Source organism: Sebastes umbrosus, chromosome 22, assembly GCF_015220745.1.
Source record: "Sebastes umbrosus isolate fSebUmb1 chromosome 22, fSebUmb1.pri, whole genome shotgun sequence".
Taxonomy (NCBI): Eukaryota; Metazoa; Chordata; class Actinopteri; order Perciformes; family Sebastidae; genus Sebastes; species Sebastes umbrosus.
The window spans coordinates 9,493,967-9,519,451 of NC_051290.1; the positions used below are offsets into that span (position 1 = coordinate 9,493,967).

General features: G+C 41.5%; 3 protein-coding genes and 1 long non-coding RNA gene across 8 annotated transcripts in view; 2 read left to right on the top strand and 2 right to left on the bottom strand.

Annotated features, from left to right (window-relative positions):
• pde5ab (phosphodiesterase 5A, cGMP-specific, b) overlaps positions 1–12,234 on the bottom strand; it is a 57,594-nt gene extending 45,360 nt beyond the window's left edge. Inside the window, exon 1 of the mRNA XM_037757763.1 lies at positions 12,089–12,234. Coding sequence (XP_037613691.1) covers positions 12,089–12,093 — 5 coding nt within the window. The 5' untranslated portion in view covers positions 12,094–12,234. The remainder of the gene's footprint in view (positions 1–12,088) is intronic.
• On the top strand, positions 1–18,375 carry LOC119481165. Its single transcript, XR_005205118.1, has 3 exons — positions 1–29; positions 9,778–9,780; positions 18,245–18,375. It is a non-coding gene; the product is annotated as an uncharacterized LOC119481165 (long non-coding RNA).
• zcchc4 (zinc finger, CCHC domain containing 4) overlaps positions 17,979–25,485 on the bottom strand; it is a 10,213-nt gene continuing 2,706 nt past the window's right edge. The window contains exons 4-13 of the mRNA XM_037757805.1: positions 25,133–25,405; positions 24,039–24,119; positions 20,907–20,979; positions 20,678–20,828; positions 19,744–19,844; positions 19,407–19,528; positions 18,763–18,838; positions 18,627–18,678; positions 18,326–18,470; positions 17,979–18,223 (exon numbers count right to left, since the gene is read on the bottom strand). Of these exons, the coding sequence (XP_037613733.1) occupies positions 18,100–18,223; positions 18,326–18,470; positions 18,627–18,678; positions 18,763–18,838; positions 19,407–19,528; positions 19,744–19,844; positions 20,678–20,828; positions 20,907–20,979; positions 24,039–24,119; positions 25,133–25,405 (1,198 nt within the window). The 3' untranslated portion in view covers positions 17,979–18,099. The remainder of the gene's footprint in view (positions 18,224–18,325; positions 18,471–18,626; positions 18,679–18,762; positions 18,839–19,406; positions 19,529–19,743; positions 19,845–20,677; positions 20,829–20,906; positions 20,980–24,038; positions 24,120–25,132; positions 25,406–25,485) is intronic.
• On the top strand, positions 21,191–24,299 carry si:dkey-219e21.4 (tripartite motif-containing protein 14). 5 transcript variants are annotated; one of them, XM_037757806.1, is made up of 6 exons: positions 21,191–21,270; positions 21,719–21,931; positions 22,444–22,881; positions 22,979–22,998; positions 23,082–23,212; positions 23,305–24,299. In XM_037757806.1, the coding sequence occupies exons 2-6, from the start codon at positions 21,728–21,730 to the stop codon at positions 23,901–23,903; spliced, it is 1,392 nt and encodes a 463-aa protein (XP_037613734.1). In that variant the 5' UTR covers positions 21,191–21,270; positions 21,719–21,727; the 3' UTR covers positions 23,904–24,299. The 5 variants fall into 5 exon arrangements, with proteins under 5 accessions (XP_037613734.1, XP_037613735.1, XP_037613737.1 ...); XM_037757807.1 differs by having other exon boundaries at positions 21,197–21,270; positions 21,726–21,931; XM_037757809.1 differs by lacking the exon at positions 21,191–21,270 and having other exon boundaries at positions 21,290–21,931; positions 22,444–22,539; positions 22,639–22,881.

Sequence of the window (25,485 nt, forward strand, 5' to 3'; positions counted from 1 at the left end):
ACACACACACACACACACACACACACACAGTGAACAGAAATAAAGGGGGGGCATATTTCTTGTCATTCTTCGCTGTGTGTCGGTGGACTTTGCTCTGAGGCTTTTCCATATGGAGCCGCTCAGTAAACAAGTCTGAAACACGAAGGAAGGAAACCTGAGCGGCCATCGGACACACCTGAACAAGGCTCTGCTCACACATAAACTCACACATCAGCTCGGATAATGATGTTGTCAGAGGAAACCCATTACTTCTGTTTCAACATCTGACTGAAGGATTCCTCCGTGCTGATGAAACCTTTATAAAACCAACACCTTTAGTCGACGCACATCTTTGTTGCACTTTTTACATTCAAGCTGCAGCCAAGACCTAAACGTCTGTCTGTTCTGCAGCACAAAACAGTAATAAGCGGGTTCCTGCCAGAGACATTATGCCTCAAAAACATTCAGCTGAGGAGATAAAAGCCTTCTTTTCAGCATGAACTGGCGATTCCTGTCCTGAAACCGGTGCTGTTTGTGAGCAGAGCTTATGTTTAATGGCTTCCCTCCATCCAGCAAATGTTTGAGAAAACACAGATGTGGGTCTGCACAGTGTCAGCACAGAGCAGGGGGACAACGGGAATAAATCTCTCCGAGAGGAGAGCGAGAGCGACACGGAGCCGCTCCCTTCCAGCTCTCAAATGGAAGTCTGAGATATAAAAATAAATTGAATTGAGGAAATCGCTGGAATGCCTTCGATAGCAGCAAAGTGACTGCCGTAATCCATCCTTAAGCCTTCAATCTGTGGTGGAAGTATAATTTGCACCAAACCGACTTGACTTGAATTACAATGACTTACTTTCCCAAACACACACACACACAGCAGCCTGGGAGAGTTTGAACACCAAAGATGAATGTATACGGGTCAGCGCTGATGCTCCAAGGCCTTAACAAAAATATAATTTCCTGAGAGGCTGAATGAAGACAAGAGAAAGTAAATCTGTTTGTATGGAAATATATAAATCATTCTCCAACTGTGACTCTGCTTTGGCAGCTCGAAGTGTGACAGAGTGGAGCGAAAATAGACAGAGATCAAGATGACAGAGAACCCTTATTTCTAAAGCAATTTCAGTTTAGAGAAGTTGTCCTTACAGAGACGTCCCAGCTGCTTTATGTGTGCCAAAAAATACATTTATAAATGACGTTATGGGGGGTGTTTTTATATTGCAATTAGAATAATAAACTGGTTTGAAGACAAGCTGGACTGGATCAAATGTTTTCCTCTCATATGTCAATCAATATTAATTCATTTCTGGGCTATACTGCTAGTATGAACATGCCTATATTACCAACAAATTTGGGCAAGTAATATTATTTTGGCCCATTTTCTATGTATTTTTCTATATAATAGTTTAATGTTTTCTCTGGATGATTTGTGGTTTATAATATATATTTGATTTAATCCCTTATGTGTTGGATTTAATGTGTTTATATATCAGTTATTTTGTTGTTGCCCTTTTTCATAGAGGCATATTTTGTCCCCTCTATGGGGGAATATCAGACAGTGAGAATATAAACAAGACACTTGGCGGGTCAGCTTGTTTGTGTTACCAGGAGTTGGACGAGAGGTATAATATCAGTTTTGTCTTTGTGTATTCAGTGGAGAAAGTGCTTCAGGACTTATGGGGGGACTTGGCGGTGAAGGCAGCCTCTAGCTTCTACCAAAAAGGAAAGGGAACCCTTATATCGATGTTGAGCCTCCAATAAGATAGATTCAGGAATCAACTGGTTATCCATCAGTCAACAGAGTTCTTCAATGATGCCATAATTGATTGTCTCTCCACCCCCACAGAAGATAAACGGTGCACGATGGCACCCGGATGAGTTATTATCCATTTACGTGGCCTCTTAGCTTCTTGAAGAGTGTTAGTGATGGGGGTTGAATTGAATGATTGCCATCTCAGCTGCTTCATATTGTAAGACTGACACGTGTCTCAGCAGTGGGATGTGTTACCGAAGATACATTTATACAAGTCTTTCGTAGACTTTCGTTATCGAGGAGAGAGGAGTGATTGCTAAGAGAGCTGATTTATCATCAGTCTGATCCAAAGTGACACCTTTGCTATAAGCATTCAGTCTCGCATTCAGACGCATTTCTAACTTTCAGTAACCAAAGAGAAAAAGCAAGCTGCAGCCTGCGTTTCAAGCATATTGTTTGAGAACCAGTACATTGCCAACGTCCTCTCTGGAAAAATCAGACAAGGCAATGAAAACAAAAAAAAAAGAATACATTCTGTGCTCCAGCTGGAAAAGAAAGTTTGCGTCACCTTGAAAACTTGAAATGGTAATGATGTGAGATCCCAGCGCGGAGAAACACACACAGCACTTTTCATTACTTTGAAATCAGGTAAAAGGGTCAGAGTGTTCCTGGAGCGAAAGAGAGAACAAACATTTTGGTCATCTCGGGTGGAATCTGGTCAGGATCGCTCAGGCAGCTGGGTTTCACTTTTTTTCTGACCAGCAGTTTTTCTTTCTCCAAATTTAAAACCTTAATGCTTTTTGTCACATAAACATGTGTTGGTTTCTTTTGAGATACATTTTGGCTTGAACCATTCAATTTTGAAGTTGATGAAAAGCATTGTTTGCCAAAAAGCAGTAATTTTCTCCTTTGGGTTCCTGGGCTTTGAGCCTAATATACAGTTTGAACCTCAAAGTATACATATTTGAGTTTTCACCATGGAGCAACAATGCCCTCCTTCTGTATTGTTTGTCTCCCAGAAGACTTTTTGCTTCACGCCTGGGAATGCTTCCCCGTTCATCTATATCTCGTATGAAAGATACTTCAATTACCTTCCAGATTTATGGCAGTTTCCATAGTCATAATGGGCTCCATAACTCAGCAAAGATAGCCTTACAGTATATATGTTCCCATCTGGAACGCATCTATCAATTTGCAAAGGTAATGTGTGTAGATTTTCCCTCATATTTTACCAGATTGTTTGTCAGTGAGCTCATTCTGAACGTTGCATTTAGTTAGGTAATCGTGGAGAAGGAGCTGTCACACTCGACTCCTCTCCTAATTTGGCCGGAGGATACTCGTATGACGGCTCGTTTTCTGTGGATAATGTAGCAAAGCGGTGGTGTAAACGTCCTGGGAGAAAAACCAGGGAGGGAACCAAGATCCATGATCCATCTTGGCAGCTGTGGTTATTAGAGCGAGCATGTACTGGAGGTACCTTTAAGAGGTTGACGTGCATGCTATGGCTGTAGTCCTTAGAAACGTACACACACAATGACAGACTTCCACCCAAAATAAGGCTGAAACAGCATTTACTACTGGCAGGCAAAGTTAAAGTGATAATATTAAAAACATGTGGCGTGTAGAAAACATCTAGGTAGGGGTGCCAGAAAATGTCTGTTAAAAAACTGAAAAATACTGTCCGTTAATTAACATAAATAAACTGTAAAAAAAAAAATCAGTAATTATCTTTATATAATTAGCCTTTATTACTGTGATTTTACAAGAAATATTTTACTTTTAACATATATTTATTGTTAGAATAGTCATACACCATAAATCTAAGACCATTTACATATAAATCACAAATGAAACATGTAATTTTATGTTGCAAAAGCCCAAATTTTACATTAACTCTGAGAAGTTTTGCAAAAAAAATCTGTATTTTTACAAGAAATATTTGTAGAATTCCATGAAATCCTTTTCTTCTAACATACATTAATTGTTAAAATAGAGTCATAAACCTCTAAAAAACAGAATAATTATCTTTAAAAATGATAAAATAAAAGCTTAAATACAGAATTACGATTGTGATTACAAAAAATACTGTAAATCTAAGACCATTTACATATAAATCACAAATAAAACATGTAATTTTTACATTTTTTTTCTGTCATTTTGAAATACAGACAAAAAATGAAAAACAATGTGAAAAAAAAAAAAATGTTTTTTTTTTTACAGTGTAATGTTAGCCAGCCTCAGCCAGAGATGATGAAAAAGAAACTGAACGTCATATCATATCAATACGTTAAACTTAGCAACATGGTAAATAGTCTACATCTGTTATTTTAATGTGTCAATCAACATTTCCTTTATGCAAATGTTTCTAAACCTTACATAATACCAATAAAGGATGTGAAAGGAACTGGATTCCATAAGCAGATTCAATACTGGATTCGGATTTGATAAAAATACGACGGAAACCCCAACCCTACTTATCGGTATTGTTGGCACTGAACACAGACTGTAGCTATTTGTATATTTATTTTATATAACCATTCAATTAAAGTTACTATATGTGCAGAATTGTATGTGATTATTGTAGTATAGTAGTGTAAAAAACATAAGATTTGTTTTGTACCTTCTCTATTCCTTCGACCTGGCGATCTCAGGTGTTTGTGTGTATATGTGTGTGTGCATGTATATGGAAAAATCACCCTGTGGAAACACTATGGGGAAAAAAAATTGTGTCGAGTGGAAACACACTCATTAAATCTGTGTGTGTGTGTATGTGTGTGTGTGTGTGTGTGTGTGTGTGCGTGTGTGTTTGTGTGAGAGAGAGTGTGATGCCCCAGGGTTGTGCTCAGATGGTGTTTGGTTACTAATCTACACACACATACTGCACACACACTGTGTCCATCCCATGATGCACTTGTGTCAACACAGGCCTGATCAGTGGGCTACCTCCGGGGTCTGAAAAGTGAAGCCAATGCTGAAGTGCCATAAACCTGCATTCTTTCTAATGGCCAGCAGGGGGCGACTCCTCTGATTGTATAGAAGTCAATGAGAAAATGAGCCTACTTCTCACCTGATTTATTACCTCAGTAAACATTGTAAACATGAGTTTATGGTCTCAATCTCTAGTTTCAAGTCTTCTTCAATACAGCATGATGTTCATTTAGTAAATGATGGTCCCATTTAGAGTCAAATAGACCATAAAGCAGGGGATGCTTTAGGGCGTGGCTACCTTGTGATTGACAGGTCGCTACCACGTCGTTGTCCGGTCTGGGAGTTGTCCGTGTTTTCGTCCTAGAACTTTAACCTTTTCTCTACTCAAATGTTTTCAGAAACATCTTGTAGTGTACTGTTTATCTGTAAAATGAGAAATAATACTCCAATACGTATGATTATGAATCTCCAAGAGAACCTGATATGGAGAGGGCGAAGAGGAGTACCGTCAGCTTTTGAGAAGTGCCAGTACGCAAGAAAAAGTCATGGTACGCCAAGGAGAAAAATGTAGAGTGCCCAATTGTAATAACCGAAATTATAAGACATATTCACAGCCAACAGAAAAATGTGTCAGTCCTCACATCAACTTTGAATGATCAACACTCTCCGTGGAAACTGAATTCCCCCCCAGCACAAGCTGGATTAAAAACCATCGGAGGATCATTAGTTGCCTAGAAACAGGGAAGAAGTGTTGACTGGAGAGCATTACCCCTCTTCATCGGTGTTTCAAGTAGACCTTGATGGAATGATAATCTGAGGACTGCTAAAGGAACCTCTAGGGAATATACAGGGAGATATAAACTTGCCCTATACAGTGCTACATCTATATACCCAAGTTCTCCCACTCTACCCGGCTCCTCCACACCCTGCTATGGCTACTGGTGGCTGCTTGAATCTGATTCAATACACTAGTACTTGCCTATCGTGCTGTGAATGGCTTACGTCCATCCTACAACAAACTAACTCAAAATATTCTACTTTAAAATATAACATCACTTCATCATTTTATCCTTTATGTGAAATTATCATAATTAATTAAGCATATGAATTCTTGAGTTATGGTCACAGTGACCTTGATCTTTGACCTCCAAAATCGAATCAGTTCATCCTTGAATCCAATCGGACATTTGTACCAGATTTGAAGAAATTCGCTCCGAGATATCAAGAGAATGGGACGGACATAAGGTCCCCTTGACCTTTGACCTCCAAAATCTAATCAGTTTAGATGTCGCGTTCACGAGAATGGACCGGACAGACATACGTACGTACGGACAACCTGAAAACAGAATGCTGTCGCAGGTGCGGAGGCATCAAAAGTTGCTAATAGATCAAAGTTAGTGAAGCATCAGTTGAGAACCAGTTATATAATAATAAATGAACTGAAGGCCTAATATAATTTACTAACTCAAAAATGTGAAATAAGTGTTCAGTTCAAGTCCATCATCTCCACACATACCTGGATTATCTCCATGTCATTACATTACTCATTAACTAATATTGATCACTCGCAATGTGTGTAAACGGTGACACAATCACTGCATGTACACCCAGTGCCGACTAAAAGTCTAGATGCCTAAAAGGGATGGCCTAAATTAAACCGTCTATCTTGCTTATATAGCAATTATAAATTCCATCTACTAATAAATGCTGAAAGAAGCAGATAATGTGTCATTTCACTGTGAGAGGAACTGAACTGAACTTCAGTCTGCGAAGCAGAGAGCGAGAACACACCTCTGACAGAGACGCTGATTACTAATCAGCGCAGGAGTCACACTAATATGCTCTATCAGTCGGCTGATTTTCTACTTGTTGTTGTATGGAGGCTGAAGAGTGCCAATCACAGGAAGTTGTTTAGTAGGAGCTTGGATGTATAGTAAGAACGTATAATACTTCCATGAGTAGGAGTTTGTTAGTATTATTCACTTTATTCCTTGCCTGAACTAGGGCACCGTTTTAGAGCGGAAGTTACTTTGCTTTATCATCCTTTACTTGCCAAAAAAAACTGATTTTCAGGCGAGACAGTAACCATTTAGATTCCCAATATGTGATCAGTTTATCCAAATACGTCTATTTGGAAATTTACACCCACGTTTTTGGAGCTGTGAGGAGCTGCTGGCCATTCGAGACTGACCGGTCGGCGTAAAAAAAGCACGTCAACAGTGTTTTTGTAATTACTCTCACTGCTAGAAGGCGTAGGTACAGGTCTGCACTGCATGTTTAACCATGGTGTATTAAATAATAATAATAATAATAATAGTAAATTAAATCAAAAACCACCAATTTGGTGATAGTTCGATAGCTAGCAGACAGACATGTAGAGGTTATCAATAGTGCCTTTAAGTCAAACGTGCGTTTCTTTTAGATTATTGTGGAGTTTCAAAAAGCAATAAATAGGAAACTGTTTGCTGGCATATTCATTATGACAACTTTATAAGGTGTCTCATTGCTGCTTGTTCGGTAATTAATCAATTCATAAAAGCCTTTTTAGTTGACACATTTATTAACTGACTATAATTAAACTCTGTAGAAGCCTGTAATTATTTCAGTGGCACACTCTCGGCTCCATAAACAAGTGAAAAGATGTTGCTTTCGATGAGAAAGAGAATAAATCACTGCGAGCCACATTTCTGTAGCATTCTATTAGATGAAAATATACACCCGTGCGCTCTATTCCCTCGGCGGGCTCCTGTGCTCCAGGTCTGCTCTGCTAACTGGGTTAGCCGCAATGCAACAGCCTGCTGATGAATAGCCAGCAGTAGGTGTTGGGTAACGTGTCGGGGGAGAGCTGGTCCTGGGTATCCGTCATAATCATCACCTGCCGGGGAGGTCTGCTCTGGATGCTGACACTCCGCTGCTACACTCATCGCCGGCTGTGGCTTTATACCTTTCCAAAGGGGTGGCCAGATTTCTGGGGAAATTCTATTTTCATTAATAATATACTGTTCAAAATGGTAATTTTGAGTCTCAAGGGCTCTCAAACACTTGGCTGTTTTGGTATTATGTAACTATTTTGGCAATTTGTATTGAAGAATTTATGAATAAGAATGAATAAGATAAAGGGTAGGTTACTCTACAAATCAAACTATGCACACACGAAGCGGACCGAATCTCTGCTGGGCATAAACATGACAATGTAAGAACATACCAAGAGATGCAGCAGATCGTGAAATAGTCATGAAATTTAATGTATTAATTATATGTATTAAACATCTTTTTCGTGATGATCAGCACGAAATTCGTATGTAATCCACGTGATTTTGAAAAGAGAAGTATAAAGAGCGCGAACGCCACACAAGGAGGATGTCGGGTCAAAATGGGTGGGTCAAAAAACACAGAACTTTTGCCCAGGAGACTGCTGTTCATGTCTCGTCTGAGACCAGAAGTCAAAGTTGACTTATTTGTCACGTAACTTCCGTACTTACCAAACCGTACTTACGTACCAAGCTGCAAAAGTAGTTTGTTGCCTAACCCTAACCAAGTCGATCTTTCCCTAAACCTAAATGACTAGTTTTATTTTGAAAAGACTGGAGCGGAAATTGACACGTGCGTCACGTGTTGCTGGACATTTGTAGGAAAAAGCACGACAAATACATTGTTGAAAGTCGTGCTGAGCGCAACAAGAAAAAAAAGAGAAGAGAACTTATGTGCACGAATCAAATCAAAAAATAAAATTCTGTGACTATTTCACAAACTGCTGTGAGACTGTGTTGCTATATAAGAGCCGTATTATCTTTTTGAACTTCTGAGCACATGTCTGGAACTCCCTTATTATCAACGGTATACAGCAGGTGTGACTGTAAATCCTCCAACATTTAAGAGACAGCTCTGGTCACGGCCATAATAAGCAATGACATGATTCACCTTCCTCTTGTGGACCTGATTCTGTTTATTCTCACTCCATTCACAGTTTTGTTGAATACATTTCACGTAGACGCAGAGGTGCCGGCTGGCTGACATTTCACCTCTGCGGCGGAAACGTGTCCTAGATTCTACAACATCACCAGCTGGTCAGGATCTATCCTGCTATTCTAGCTCCTGATAGGTACCACGGTCTGTTCAGTGTAAGAACGTGTGAGACTCAATGTCAGAACTTGCCAGAGGTGTTATGGTGTGAAAACAGAGGCATGAAAACGGGAATCTTTGTCCATCTGAGTATTGATCTCACGACACAAAATCAGTACTCTCTGAGTGGTTTCAAGTCCAGCCTGCCACGTCGGGCAGATATCTAAATGAGTTTAAACGAAGCGTAGAACAGCTTGTCCACATCTGTTCACCTCATTCCGCCCTCTCCCCCTGGATCACAGTTTTTCTCCTACGTCTCATCTCATTTTTTGAGGTTTATTTTTAACCAAGTATGGCTTGGAATAGCTCACATCCTCAAATGGAAATTTGGGATGAACACAATGGGAACTTGGCTCCATCACTGTCATCCCCAGAGGGAATAAGTGACTCACGTAACGTCAACAGAAATGACTGCAGCCACACCAAAAGAAGAGCATGTGGGGTGAGAGGGATGTGGACCAAACAACAAAAAACCCTGATTTACGCCGACACTTGCTCATCTTCCAAACATCACACAGCGTATGTTCATCTTTGATCTTACTTTTTTTCGTTATGCAATTGTCGTTCCTGGAGTGATGAAAAGCACATGGCCTTTGCTTACATGTTCCCATTATAAAGTAATAACTTCCAAGCGGGACTCGCGGGCCCTAATCCAAATCCAGCCGAAGAGCAGGGCCATTAATCAAACCGTTACACCCAAAAGGGTTTTCTCTCCCGCTAGAGCAAATATATCTCACTATAAACAGACATGACCGTCCACAGTGTTTATATCCAATCAGGGTTAGAAATGTAGCACAGCCTCAGTCGCTGCAACAACAGACCAGTGTGTTTGGAATGGACGAATGTTTGAAATGCCAAAGGTATCGTTTTATCAAAAAAAAAAACTTTATCAGCTTATAAAGTCTTTATGGCTGACGTTGTGGCAAACAGATTTATTTCACATCAAACACAATACAAAACCAGGGCCATAGCTACCATTTGGAACAATGAAGCCGGTTCCTCTGTATTTTTTACAGGAATTTGGTGCGTCTAGCAACATAAGGGAAGTTGACTACTTTTAGGCAAGAAGTATATAGTGTATATATACAGTATATTAGGGTTGCCAATTGATTCAAATATTTATTCATGATTAATTGCAAATTAATAACACATTTTTTGATCTGTTCAAAATGTACCTTAAAGGGAGATTTGCCAAATATTTAATACTCTTATTGACATGGGATTGTGCAAATATGCTGCTTTATGAAAATGCATGTATATATTTATTACTGAAAATCAATTAACAACACAAAACAATGACAAATATTGTCCAGAAACCCTCACAGGTACTGCATTTAGCATAAAAAACTATTTTCAAATCATAACATGTCAAACTGCAGCCCAACAGGCAACAACAGCTGTCAGTGTGTCAGTGTGCTGACTTGACTATGACTTGTCCAAACTGCATGTGATTATCATAAAGTAGGCATGTCTGTAAAGGGGAGACTCGTGGGTACCCATAGAACCCATTTTCATTCACATATCTTGAGGTCAGAGGTCAAGGGACCCCTTTGAAAATAGCCAGTTTTTCCTCGCCAATATTTAGCGTAAGTTTGGAGCGTTATTACTAGAGTGTCACTAGTATGGCATGGTTGGTACCAATGGATTCTTTAGGTTTTCTAGTTTCATATGATGCCAGTATCTTCACTCTAGCTTTAAAACTGAGCCCGCTACAACCTAAAAATCACAATCGTGTGTGTGTGTGTGATGAACCCACAGAGAATTATCACCAACTCTGCAGTTCCCAAAAATAATGAGCTGAAAGATCCTAAAGAGTTGGGTGATAATTCTCTGTGGGTTTGCAGTTTAAAGCCACAAGCATGGAGTTAAAGTGTGGTTTTGTCACTAATTGCAGAGCTTTCAGTCAACCTTAAAAAGCAAAAATTCCAACTAAGCTGTTGACCTCTTGATGTCCTAATGAAGTATATACTAATAACACGTTCCACAGGGTTTAGCAGCTAAGACAGTTTCCACTTTGCTTCATTTCCCACCAAACCTTTAATTCCTCCACCGTGCACACATCAATGCTCGGAGATAAACCACCCCTACTGTACGTGCTTCATCCCATCCACTTCCCACATCATTTAAAAAAGTTCTGCGGATAAACATCGCTGATGCTGTGTGGTGAAAAACAAAGCAGAAAGACCCCTTGAGATATTTCCACTGTCAAGGAGGGCCAGAATGCAGAACGAGGAGCGAGCCCAGAGAGAGAGGAGAGGAGACACGAGGCCTTATATAGTCAGAACAAACTCATCCTCGGCTCAGGTAGCCAAACAGCTGATGCTGACCCTCTCGCTGATAAGCCACGAGAACTGATGAGCTGTTTTAGAAGATAAGAGGAAAGAAATGTCAAGAATCCCGAGCTCAGTGGGGAAAAACTGCTGTTTTTTTGAGAGAGTAGTTGTGTAAGAGAGAGAGAATTTGATGTTGAAAAGGTGAAAAGGAAACAGGGGACAGAAGACAGAAAACACACATAATCCAAATGAAAAACTGACCAGTCGACAAGCCAAGTTCTCCGCTTCCCAATCACAATAAATACACGCTCAAAAGGGGGGTCAAAGGTGAGATTTCCTGGCTGCTTTCAAACTCCGTCCTCCCAAATTCACGGAACCGGTTCAGATTCAGCCCACAAGTCCCATGACCTCTGTGGGTCTGGTGCCGCACGACGCCGGACTGTGGGATCTATGCCGACTTTTTTTTTTTTTTTGTAAAGTGACGGCATGTGTTTATTTATGTCTCCGTGGGCGGCAACAATGACACTGTAAAAAAAAAAAAAAAATCCTCTGAGGTTGTGTGAGAGTTGACACGCTCAGTCTCACATTTATTTTAACGAAGCTGGAGGATAAACAGTTCGGACACAAATGGAGGGAAAAAACAAGGCTGACTTGGAACTTTTCTGCCAGGACTTCAAATCCCTCCTTTGAGGCAGCAGTCCTCTTAAGTTGTGTGTTTTTTTTTCGCATGCCAGCACCACTTTTCTCTCAGTGCAGTGTAACAGTCTCACTCAGAAGGAATTACATTCAAATTCTTCCATTATGTAGTCAATTATAGTAACAGGTCTGCTCAAATAAAACACACACACACACTCAGTCTGAGCTTCGTTACAGTCCTGCATCACACACAAACTCGTCCTCCTCCTTCAAAAAAAAAACTTTCCAGGCTTCATCACTTTCTCTCTCACACACACACGGGAAACTCAATCAGGCATAGTTGTGGTTGCGGTCTGTCTATTCGGTAGACCCCATCCTCTAGTATCATACTCACCCCATTGCATTAGAAAGAAGTCCTCTGGCTCAGCTGACAAACCTCTGGAGCTTCAACATACGCTCTCATGCACATGGGAGTCCAACAAGGGGGTTTCCTCTTCTGGTTTCTTCTCCCCTCTTGTTTTTACCCTCCCTACCCCCCCTGTCTCTGGATTTAGCCGTATCCTTTTTTGGAACTGGAGGGGAAAGAGAAAATAAAAGTGTGTGTTAGAAAGTGAGTACGGGAAGCAGAGACGGGCTCATAGTAATTGCTCCCTGTGTGCCACACTGGGGACCTTCAGTGATACACCACTCTCACTCCAATCATCCCCCTTTTTCCCCCTCCCTCCTCTTCCTCCTCCTCCTCTCCAGCAGACTGTGCAGGCCTGAAGGGAGGCAGTCTGGACTGGGAAACCCCTGTTCCCCCTCACTGTCTTTCATTCTCCTCATTTCACATGACAGGATTTTGGATACTTGCATGACTTTGGCAGATCAGCTTTTGACTGCTTTATTTTTCCAAGAATGATGATGACATTTTGGTGAGGACAAACTGTCATGGGCATTTTCCAAAGGGGTCCCTTGACCTCTGACCTCCAGATCCAGACAGCCAATTCACTTTTGAATTAGGAGATTTTAGAAATCTGCATTTATTTTGCAGCCAAATCAAATTGTTTACATGATATTCAACCTTCATTTGCATGTCCTTCGCAAGCATGTCCATGAATATTTGATATGAAATATGAGCTTACAGTTAATTGCAACTCCTCCTCGGCATTAAGGAGTTGTATGTTTGATCCACGGCGAAACACTCGATGACTTCTTGCTTCTTCGCAGAATGTTTTGTTTGTACGCCCTCTGGCGTTTCAGAGAATATGTTGAGCATAAACGCCTTTATGTGTGCTCGTATAGTTCACAGGAACCAAGGCCCACACCATTGTGCTCCGCCCAAGTATGACCAAGGCTGTAGAGACTAGCTGGTGAACACAGTGGAGCATTTAGCAGCTAGAGCGAGAGATTTTTCTCAGGAATTGAGAGAAACCAAGTCAGAGCTATAGGCTAGCTTAAAGGTCCCATATTATGCTAATTTACAGGTTCATACTTGTATTTTGTGTTTTTACTAGAACATGTTTACATGCTTTAATGTTAAAAAAACCCTTTATTTTCCTCATACTGTCAGGTTGAATATGCCTGTATTTACCCTCTGTCTGAAACACTCTGTTTTGGCGCATTTCGACGGAATTACGATGAAATTGCAACAGAATTGCGTTGCTAGGCAACCTCTTGGGTCCATGTGTACTTCCTGTCAGTTGATGTCATTCACATACACTGCAACCAGGAATAAACTGGGACACATTTAGAATGTTTACGTTTAAATCTGTGTAAAGGGTCTAAATATTGTATATTTGTGACATCACAAATGGACAGAAATCCTGACAGCTTGTTTCAAATGCAGTTTCTGAATACAAACTGTGTGTATTTCCCTGTGGATTGAGCGTTTTGATACTTTCACAGTATTTATATAGGACTTAAGCCTGCTTTATAATAAAAAAAACATGAAAATCTCACTTTTTTATAATATGGGACCTTTAACTCCACTCCATAAATACTATAAGTAGAGTCAAACTGAAATTAAGTTACAAGGGCTTTGGACTATACGTCTTTTATAGCTTGTCTGTACAGTGCTGCAGAGACGATAGAACAGCTGGCAGCGTCCTACCGACTGAATACATCCTGTGATAGACACCAAACAGTCCAACAGGACAAAGCATGCTCAGGTCTCTGTCTCTTTAGAGCAAATGTGTGTGTGTGTGTGTGTGTGGGGGTTTGGATATGCATTTTTTCTCTGTGTGTAATGGAGTGGCAGGGCTATACGCATGTGTGTTACTGATGTGCATCCATGTACTCCTGCTTTCAAGTGCGTAGGTGTCCGCAGGTGTGTCTGTGTGTGTGTGTGTGTATGGCCACCTGCTGCGGTGGGTGGGTACACTCTGTCTTTGTTCTCGGCAGAGTAAAGCAGATGAAAACAAGCTGCTTCAAAAGGTCAGTGAAAGCTCAGACAGGATGGGAATAGAACCAACAACCACCTCTTTCAGCTCGGCTCCTTTCAGCTCCTTTACAAAAACGCCGCTATAGTTGAGCAGGGATAAAACAGCTGGTCTCTTTGACCCGTCCTCTTTAATAACCTGTATTGACACATTTCAAACACCGAAGGTGTGATGTGCTATTTGAAGTGTCCCTGACACATCTCTTGACGGACAAGAACGTTGAGATCGGCCAATTCTGCAAAACTGGATTACGTTCAATGTTGATGGTTTTTAAAAACACCAGACTTTCGCCCAGGAGACCGGCGTTCATGTCATGTGTGACACCAGAGGTCAACGTTGATTTATTTGTCATGTAAAATACGCCACTTTGGAGTTATTTTAAGCCAAACCACAATCTTTTCCTAAACCTAACTAACTAGTTTTGTTGCCTAATCCTAACCAAGTCGATTTTTTCCTAAACCTGATTAAGTAGTTTTGTTGCATAATCCTAACCTAGTCGATTTTTTCCTAAACCTGATTAAGTAGTTTTGTTGCTTAATCCTAACTAAGTAGTTTTGTTGCCTAATCCTAACCAAATCAATTTTTTCCTAAACCTGATTAAGTAGTTTTGTTGCTTAATCCTAACCAAGTCAATTTTTTCCTAAACCTGATAAAGTAGTTTTGTTGCTTAATCCTAACTAAGTAGTTTTGTTGCCTAATCCTAACCAAGTTGATTTTTTCCTAAACCTAACTAAGTTTTTTTTTGTGCCTAATCTGGTAATTTAGCAGTAAACCTCACTGACTAAACTAAACAAAGTCAAAACAAAGATAAATGGATTTCCAGCACCATAAATCCCTCACCGTAGCTTTACTGCGCAACTTTCCTGGAAAGTTTGGTTGACCTTTCAACCGGATGTTGGACCGATGTCGTTGGACGGAAAGGGCGAACCTGTAGAGGTGATTGGTTAATTCTTGTCACATGACCTTTGGTGCCCTTGCTGCACATTTTTGTAGCAATAAATACATGTGAACGGCGAAAAAATAAAAGGGCATCAGCTGCATATATCACCATCATACTGTATATGACAGTGCATCATGTTTTCTCCACTGGAAGGGCACAATGGGCCACCGTAAAGGGCATGTTTAAATGTTGTCTACTCTAGGGGCATCCAAGAGGGCACTTGTGCTGCATTTTTAGTGTGTGTTGGTCTCCTTCATCTCTATAAACACCACCACCTGCCCTTTCTCCTTCCATTCCATACACCTGCTTTATACCCTTCCCACTGTGGTCTAGTGTTTTGATGTGTGAATATCACATTCATTGGAACAGAGAGAAAAAGCTCCATTCTTCCACATTTGATCTTATATCTAATTAGACTGTTCCCTGTTCTCCATCTCTCTGTGCTCATTTCCATGTCATAGAGAGAGGAAGGCTGACACATCCGGAGCTTTTCTCTGCCTGCTCAGCATTTGCATCTCACATCAGAGCTCAGCTTCTATCAGCTCTGCTGGCCTCTCGCCCCTTTCTGCCTGAATCTCCTGCTTTGGTTTCCTTCCTTTTTCTGATTTTTCTCTCACTTGTTCCTTCTTATTTTTCTCCTGATTACTTCGCTGAATTTCTGATTTCCCAAAAACTTAAAGCTGCTCCAGCGACTTCGATAACTTCACTTCGTTAGTTAGAGTGTTGCGTTATTGCTTATAGAGTTGTTATGGAGAATAATTTAGCAAACCAGTGCCTATTTACTCATCCAGCAGACACAGAGCTATATTGTCTTCATTGGTCAACTAAACCAAACTCTTCAGATTCCACTCCAGCTCCGCTCTAACTAGCTTTGTTCGAGGGCTTGCCAACCTTGCTGTTAAGCAAATGTGTTACTTGGTGACATCATCACGTTACGGAAGAAAAGCCAGGACTTCAATCAAGGCTTTTCAGGCAGTTCAGGAGCAGTATTTCTGTGGAGGAGAGTGACTCCCTTTTGGTGTGGACTTTGTAACTTTGCAGACCTTTAATATGTACAAAAAACTATATAGCACACTAAAGGAAATGGAAAAAGCATAATAGGTCCCCTTTAACTTAATGTCCACATACTAGCCTACTAGATTTCTTCCAGAGCTTTCTGCTGCATCAAACTCCACAAGATTTGGCTAAAAGCTTGTCAAATGTATCAATAAGTATGAGTAATAGTAATAACAGAAATTTGAATTAAAAAAGAGGTTATTCAGATAATACTTTGGATACAGATAGAATGGCGGTATTATCTCATGTCTCATGTCACCTTCCGAATCAGTCAGTGTATACATCCACAGTGAGGGGGGAGGGTGGGGAAGTGTTCCTGTGTCTGGTTGCCTTCAGCGCTCAGACTGTGTGACTCAGGATCAATCTGTCTTTTTCACCATCATCACCATAAACATACACAGAACATGATTCTGGCAGGATGTACTGTATACCTATCTGTCTAGTTTATAAGACACCCCCTTGTTCCACTGGAAGCTGTCATACACACAGTGTGTGCTTGTATGCGTTGTCACGCACCGTGGGACTGTCACACTTAGAGGAAATTAATGTCTAGTACACGGAGACATATTTGTTGAACATGTACCCATGGCTCCCAGTGAAACAGGTTATCTGTCAGACTCCTGTAAACAACAATATGGCAAGATAATGAGAGTAGAGCCGAGTAATACCGCCATCATGTGGCCACAGTTGAACTCCCTGGATGCTGGTTTTGGCCTCATGTCTTGTGGTCGGGTCACGTTTCAGTTCAAAAACATGAATCTTGAGGACATTTTGAGTGCCGTCTGGAATACACCGTACGAGACAAGGAACGGAAAAGGCTATAAATTTAGTTATTTGGAGTGTCTACCAGCCTACAAAATGTGAAATTAGACGACCCAGTTGGTGTTTTATGGGCTTTCTATATCAGAACACATGTGATTCAACAAGCCATTCAGATTTGGCTCATTAGAATATACCATCCACAGCTTAAGAACTACCTTAGCAAAGGTGCACCATATTTTTCTCTCAAGCCAATCAGAGCAGACTGGGCTTTTTCAGGACGGGGTCTTAAAGAGACAGGCGCTAAAGCGGAGCGTTTCAGACAGAGGGTGAATACAGGTATATTCAGACAGACAGCATGAGAAAAATAAAGTGTTTTTTTTAGTACATTAAAGCAAAACATGTTCTAGTATAAACCCAAAATACGAGCATGAACCTGGAAATGAGCATGATATATCCCCTTTAATATAGCACTCTCAAACATTTAAACTGTATTTGGGAAATTACAGAACTTACTCCTGTTCCTCCTCACACAAAGGAACAGACACCGGTCCTGCTGCTGGGTTGATGCCCTTCTACGGCTCCGTCCAGTCCTCCTCGTGTAACGGCTGGTCTCCTGGTATCTCCTCCCTGCTCTTGAGACTCTGCTGTGGAGACACAGCAAACCTTCTTGCGACCGCACGTATATGGATGTGCCATCCTGGAGGAGCTGGATTACCTGTGGAACCTGATTGGGGGTTATCTTGCGGTTGCCTCTCCATCGCACCTGTTATCACTTGCATTTGTACCGAAGCAGGTGAAAGGGATTCACAATCACTTGTGCTTCCTAAATGGACAGATTGATATCCCTGAAGTTTCACTGACTTGGTGTTACACTGTGATGATGAAGTGTTCCCTTAGTTTTTTTGAGCAGTGTAGATTAATGCTGTGATATCAGACTCAGGTAGACATTACTCCTCTACATCTTTACATAGACAATAGTTGATGATGATATATTAATGCGTTGGATATCTAATTTAGAACATTTAAGATGAAAAAGGCTGCCATATACAGAATAAATACCAATTTTGGGTGTTTATGCATTTCAATAAAAAAAAAAACAAGGCAAATTCTCTTTTTATGTTACTTTTTATTGTACTAAAACACTGTTATAACAGCATGTGAGTTGAAATCAAATGACTCTTTGTGCTTGTGTTTGCATAGCTGACAAGAGACTGCATGAATGCTGAGTCACTTAGACGTGGCAGTCAACTTCTTGGCTCTGCGAGCTGCTCCAGACTTCCTCTTCGCTTTAGGCTTCCACAGGGGACGACGGGATACATTTTTGCTTCCACTCTTTGCATTGAACCGACGACTGGAGGGGGGCGAAACACAGATGCAGAAGAACAAGTTAATACGTGCAAATATTGAATCTCATTGGCTCAGTGATGTAGGGGGACACTTTGTGTCAACTCACTTGATCCTGTGTGCGTCTTTGAGAGGGCACCCTTTGCGTTTGTGCTCCACGCTGCCACAGTTGAAGCAGCCCTCTTTCCCTTCGCCGCGTCCACACGGGTGGTCTGGGAGGGCGCAGCGACCACAGGGCTGGCAGTGTTTCCAAGCTTTAGAGGGAAGACAATTCAATAAATAAACACATTAATACAAGACAAAAGGTAAAGTAGTGAGGTGAAGACTTCTGCTAGTCTCGACAAGTAGCAACAATATCCCATTTACATGTTATTACTGTATCTGATGTGATCGTGCAGACGTTTACTTACATGGTTTCACACATTTCTCACATGTAGAACAATGCCTCCATTCTCGGCCGTCCTGGAGACACAGAGAGAGAAAGCACAAGTTGAAACACGTGCCTTTATTAGAGTAAATGGAATGGATGTAGTTGTGGTTTCACACCTTGGATGGGCAGACGTTGCATTTAGCACAGTGCTTGTTGAGGGACACGACGAATCTCTGACATACGGAGCAAAATCTAAAAGGAGGAGAGAAGAAGACCTTTTAACACAACTTCAATATAACTGATATGTTTCTTACAGCTGGACATAGCTCCATCTGAAATGTGTCCCTAATATGGAGTAGTGAAAGTTTGTATCGAATGCTCCGTCAGATTATTTATAGAGTCTTTGATGACGTACCTCCTGAATTACAGGAAGTCATCATAATTTACGCTAACTTACTTATTTCATTTAAGTTCTTGTAGTTTGTTATTACAACCTTTAACACCGTTTACTCCTCTTTTGTTCCATAAACAAAAGAAGAGCTACGAAAAAAAGTGTTTATATTCCTCAAAGTAAGGAATGGAAAAGGTGGATTGCAGTTGAATCTACTGGTATTGAACTAACACAGTAATAAAAAATGACCAACGATACTCAGGCCAAATAATTCTACCCCATTTTAATATTAGAAGGATAAAGGATATGCACCTAAAAGTAGATTCAGAACTTGGAAAATCAGTAAATGCAAGGGAAAATTCTACTTTCTAAAATCTAGTTCTCAGATGTATTTACAAAAAAAAAAGTGCCCAGTCGGTGTGTTGATACCTGTAGCCCTCCTCTTTGGGCAGGACGACATCGCGGGGTGGAATATTAGTGAAGAGTCTGACAGGAGACTGCTTCCTGCCCGTCTTCCCGTGTTTGTACAGAGGATGGTTGTCATAGTCCACCTGGAAAACAAACCAGATATTGACTACACTGTTTAGAGTCCACTAGGAAACATGGTGGTCCAGTGATAGTGTAATGCTTTAAAGATGCAGCCTGTTAGTTACTTTAGAGTCTAATAACATTTACACCTAACACTTATACAGCTAACTCTCTATATAGGAATAATTAATTACGTCTGTATTAATCAACGGCTACAAGTGATGTGCTGCCTGTATACCTGGTAGTCCAGCATGGTGAGCGAGGGGAGACACTCCAGGATGCGAGGCTCAAAGAAATATGGGAAGATCCACATCATGGGCACGTCGGTGCTACTGCAGTCTGCACACAACAACAACAACAACAACAACAACATGTGGATGTTAGCTTCAAATACTGGAACACTTCATTTAAAAACAGACTAAAAGTAGCAGAGCCATTCAAATATTTTATATTTTGATGCAATTTGTTGGTACAAGAGGTTAAAGCCGAGTATTATTACCCGACTGTGCAATTTTTCCTCATCACTACAGAGCTTTTTAGCCTCTTTTAGCTCATCGATTTGGTTTTATGGCCAGTTTGCTATTTTGGTTCGCTAATTTCTTTAATCTGGTTTCCAACAGGCAGCTGATAAAGCCACTGTTCACTACCAGCTCAGCCCCACACAGCAGACAGACACATCTGGAGACTAGCTGGCGAACATGTAGCGGCTCAAAAGACGTTTTTTTCAGGAGTTGGTGGAGACCAAACCAGAGCTAAAAGGAGAGTGAATATCGGACATGACTCCAAATGAATGCTAATGTTCCACTTCTGCTAGGAGTGTAAATAATCAACTGTTCACTAACGCATTATCGCAATATCAACTTTATACAATAACATGTCATTTCAGGGTTTACGGCTTTTTCTGCTGCCCCCTACTGGACAGAAAAGAAATTAATTCTACTTTAAATATAAGTGACCAAAAAAACTTTTTACAATTTTTTAACCTACTGGTCTGTCTGTATTTAGTGTGTGTGGTATTCACCCTATAATGTCCTCTGTGTTTTACTGTTTTTAAGCTGCCTTACTGCAGTGGAACCACAAAGATCAGAACTAAATATAGCACGGAGCTGAACTGTCTGTTGAGAAATATAATGAGAAATGTAAAAGGATAAGAGCTCCACAGTGACACTGACCAGAACTCTGCAGCTTCCTCCATGTCTGTGAGATCAGAGAGAACGTGTTGGCCAGAGGCTTCACCAGGCCGCCGAACGGAGGGTCGGCCACCATCACCACCTTCTGGCCGTCGCTCTCTGCGAGGAAGGCCTGCAGGACGCCACTGGACGTCTAAGAAGAGAAGAAGCTCTTATTACACTGAACTGCAAATCAAAAGATTATGAAACACACAAGTGTTTTAACTCTTACCTCTCCATCAAAGAAGTGATGGTTGAACATGTTGTAGTGACAGAATTCATCCTGGCTGTAGAACTGAGCGTATCTGAAACATTAGGAGAAAAAGACATAATGTGTATTCAACATTCAGACATCTTTCACATGTCTCTTGTTCTGTTTCCTTTGTCTGAAAAACCAGAGCAAAGTGTGAACTTCTCTACTGTACATACACACACAAAGTTAGCAAACACACTCCAGGTGTGTATCCAGGTAACAGCGAGGTGTCGGCGAGCGCGTGTTGCAGGCTGAAGCTTGCACGAACACACCCTGTCTCGGTTCTACTCCGCACATTCTTTACACAGACAAACAGCAGAGACGCAGCGCAAAGACACCTCAGGTAAGAAACGCTAAAAATATGATTTAATAATGCTAACAGAACAGAATTTAGACTGTCTGTGAATATGCATTATGGACATAGTGCTGTTACCGCATGTAGAGGTCTAAAGGTTGACTCCCTAGTAAGTAGGGGAAAACTGGGTGTTTTGCAGCTGTATATATATATACTGTATATACATGAGCAAAACTGAATGCTAAACATACAGACAGCTGTGAGAATGACTTTGCTTTTTTGGTTTTTAGTAAATCTGCAGATTAAAATGAGCCCATGTCCTAGACAGGGTTTTTGCAAAAAGCTTGGCATGACTCAGATCAGGTTATAACAGATTCTTCAAAAACCTGAAGAACAGGTCTACTGTGTAAACACAGCTTAAGCAAATATACAGAAAATGCTTTGGACAGTGCAGAAGGAGAACATCTGTCAGGTAGAGGTTTAATATACGTTTCAGTTTTCAGAAATGGCAGAAAAAGAGGCGTTATCTGGTGGTAGCAGTCGGTCAGCACAGAGTGGACTCGCGGCGCCCTCTGCAGGCAGCCACAGCGTACTGCAGGACGGACTGAGCTTCACTCCACTGGACTCTAAGGACGACGGGGCTGTCCAGCCTTTCCCCCGCTCTCCAAAACTACAGAGGAAGATCGCCAACGCTGCACGGCCCTCTCAGGTAAACATGTGTGATGACGAAAGCGAGGAAGTACTCACACATGCATAGCTTAGTGATGGGAATCATTTCACATACAGTATCAACTGCATGGACTCAAAGTCAGACATGTACTTTACCCATATGTGCACTGCACTCTGACAGGCTGGGTGTGCATGCAAGATGGTCTAAGTCCAAATATGTACAGTGAGCCTTCTTAATGACTGTGTCCGTGTTAACAGTAATTGAAATCAAAGCCGTGTGACTTCTTTTTTTGAGTGCTGCTCAATGAAATGGCGCCAAAAATAAACAAAACTGCACATAAAAATGTACAAAACACGAGCAAATGAAGAAAGCCCTTTGACCACACGCGCATGGCATTTAGAAAAAAAAACACTGAAAGTAAAACGGGAATAAAATAATAAAACTAGAAGTGCACTCGGAGAGCGCAGACCTCCGCCAAGGGCAGGTTTTCGTGTACTGTACGTCGCTGCCTAAGTTGAATTATGCCAATACTAGTGTCTGTAACTGTGCAGGAGCAGCTGTCCAGACATCTGGAGGAGCTGCAGGCAGAGAGGACCAGGACTGAGGCTCACATCCAGTCTCTGAAGAAACGCAAGGCAGATCTCTCTGTAAGTATGGACCAGAAGCTCACATATACAGCTGACATATATACAATCCTTCTGTCACCATCCGGCCCTGATGCTCTCCCATGTTCCTCCCTGAAGAAGAGCACAGAGGTGATGAAGCAGCAGGTCAGAGAGCGCTTCGAGAACATGCGGCGTGTCTTGGAGCAGGACGAGCAGGCCGTCCAGGACACTCTGGAGGTGGACCTGAGACAGACCAGGACCAAACTGGACCAGGTTCTAAAAGACTGGAAACACCACCAGGACCGGGTCGCTAAGAGCATCGGCAGCATCCAGAGAGCGCTGAGCAGCAGCAGCGGCAGCACCGCGGCAGAGGACGAGGAGAAGGAGAAGGTCTGTGCGCTAACTAACACCGTTTCAGAATAACTGAAGCTGTTTTTTCATGCTGGTTTTAATCCGTGTTTCTGTTTTGTGTCATCTCAAGGGTCAGTCTGAGAATCTGAGGTAAAGTACTGCACCGTTAGATGAAGAGTTTACTACTTCACACCTCTACGTCTCATTACTAATCTCTGTGATCGCTCTCGCAGCGCGAAGAAGCCGAACGCCTCGGAGGAGGAAATCCGACTGAATGAAGAGAGATTTGAAAAGCTCCTAAAAACATTATCCTCCGTCTCCAGACACCTGAGAGCTCAGCTGCAGAGGAAGACTCTACTGTTAGGTACTGACGACATTGATTTCTTATTATATCAAGATAACTCATAAAGGTTTTAGGGAGCATTCTTAATCTCCGAATTCTCTGTCTAACTTCAGATTCGTCCCCCGTGGTGATTGACAGGCAGACTTGCCATAGCCAGATCACGGTGACCTCAGAGGGGCGGGGCATGTTCTTCTCAGGCTCCGCCCGTTCCGCTCCGGAGCATCCCCTCCAGTTTGACAAAGTGTCCTGCGCTCTGGGCTCGTCTCCGGTAACAGCCGGCGAGAGTTACTGGGAGGTGGACGTCCGCTGCTGCTCTTCCTGGGCCGTGGGCGCGGCCTACGCCCGCCTGGACAGGAAGGGCCGGGACAAGGGCGCCAAACTGGGCCGAAACAGGAACTCCTGGTGCGTGGAGCTTCGGGACGGCCGCCTCTCCGCTTGGCACAACGACCGGCACGTGGCGTGCCAGGGCGTCGGGCAAGCGCCGCTGGGTAAGGTGGGAGTGTGGGTGAGCTACGACAAGGGCCAGCTGATGTTTTACGACGCGGACACCATGGTGGTCCTGCAGAGGTTCTCGGCGGCCGTGACGCCGGTGTTCGACAGGGCTCATCACCAGTTCACCGAGCCTCTGTACCCGGCCGTACGCTTCCTGAAACCAACAGAGAACCTGATGTGTCCAAATCACCTGGAGCTCTGTCACCTCAACACTCCGTGATACTGCAGTCTCACTCCAGAGACTCCATCTGAATGTCTTGCTATTGATGATGTGTGCAGTCTTTTTCTGTCCCTACATATACAGCGTTACAGTAGAACACATCATGATACGTGAGAACAAATGAGACAAACTGACCTGAAGTCAATGTCCAGCAGCAGACTCTGCATCGGCTTATGAATCTGCTCCAGGTTTCGCAGCTTGATCAGCTCCTGAAGTCTGGCACAAACAACAACAACAACAACAAGTATTGACTAAAAACTTCATAAAAAAATGATTTCTAACGGTGTTTAAAATCTCAGTCATGTGATCATTTTGTTACTATTGGCCAAACTTCTGTGTATTTCCGCTGTATATAATGCATAAAGTTGGCTCCCTGTGGCTTTTTAAAAATGGAAATGAATAACCTTTTTTTTGTTTACATTTTCATTTTTATTTATCATTGTTGTAGATCTATGGTACGACGGTACGACGGAGTATTAGGGCCACATTGAGGAAAAAATCAATAAATAATCTGAGATATAGAATAGAATAAAGTCATAATATTACACGAATAAAGTCATAGGTTTACGAGATAAAAAGTCATAATATATTTGATAAAGTCATAATATTATGAAGTAGTAATTTTTACGTGTTATTTTCTTTTTTTTCATAAAGTTATGACTTTATTCTCGTAATATTACGACTTTTTTCTCGTTAAGTTATGACTTTATTCTAGTAATATTACGACTTTTTTTTCGTAATATTATGACTTTATTCTCGTAATATTATGACTTTATTCTCGTAATATTACGACTTTTTTTTCGTAATATTATGACTTTATTCTCGTAATATTATGACTTTATTCTAGTAATATTACGACTTTTTTTTCGTAATATTATGACTTTATTCTCGTAATATTATGACTTTATTCTCGTTAAGTTATGACTTTATTCTCGTAATATAATATTAGAACTTTTTTCTAGTTAAGTTATGACTTTATTCTTGTAATATTACAACTTTTTTTTCATAAAGTTATGACTTTATTCTCGTAATATTATGGCTCTTTATTTATCATGTGCACAACAATTACAACAAAGCAGTAATTGGCAGTGAAAATCTCAGGTCTCAGGTTCCCTTCAACAAATGCTTATTAAATATGTATATAAAAAAAAGGAAAATCACACAAGTAAAAGCAAAATGAGAATTTCAAGACATAAAATAGAAATAAATAAACTCCGTATCTCCCTCACCTGGGTGTGCCCACACACAGCACCTTGGTGTATCCCAGAGCGGCCAGGGAGTCCAGCAGGAAGTGGGAGCTGCGGTCGGTGAACAGGTACTGGGCGTTGCTCTTCTTGTTGTCCAGAGGACGCAGCAGCACGCTGGGCCTCCTCAGCTGAGCCGCGGACACGGCCGTGATTCTGTGGGAGGAGTGGGCGTCGTACTCCGCCGGCAGCAGCAAAAGCTGACAATTCTGACAGAGCTTCTTCTCATGCAGCGGGAGGGAGGCAAACTTTCTAGACCTGAGGGACAAATTAAAAACCTTTTCAGAAAATGTCACTTAATAATTAATATGCTCACTTTTTGTACGGGGGGTTCTGAA

Coding starts and splice junctions, on each gene's coding strand:
- si:dkey-219e21.4 (XM_037757806.1), top strand. CDS start 21,728: ATGGCAGAAAAAGAGGCGTTATCTGGTGGTAGCAGTCGGTCAGCACAG. Junction 22,999..23,081: donor GGTCAGTCTGAGAATCTGAG/GTAAAGTACTGC, acceptor TCGCTCTCGCAG/CGCGAAGAAGCCGAACGCCT. Junction 23,213..23,304: donor GAGGAAGACTCTACTGTTAG/GTACTGACGACA, acceptor GTCTAACTTCAG/ATTCGTCCCCCGTGGTGATT.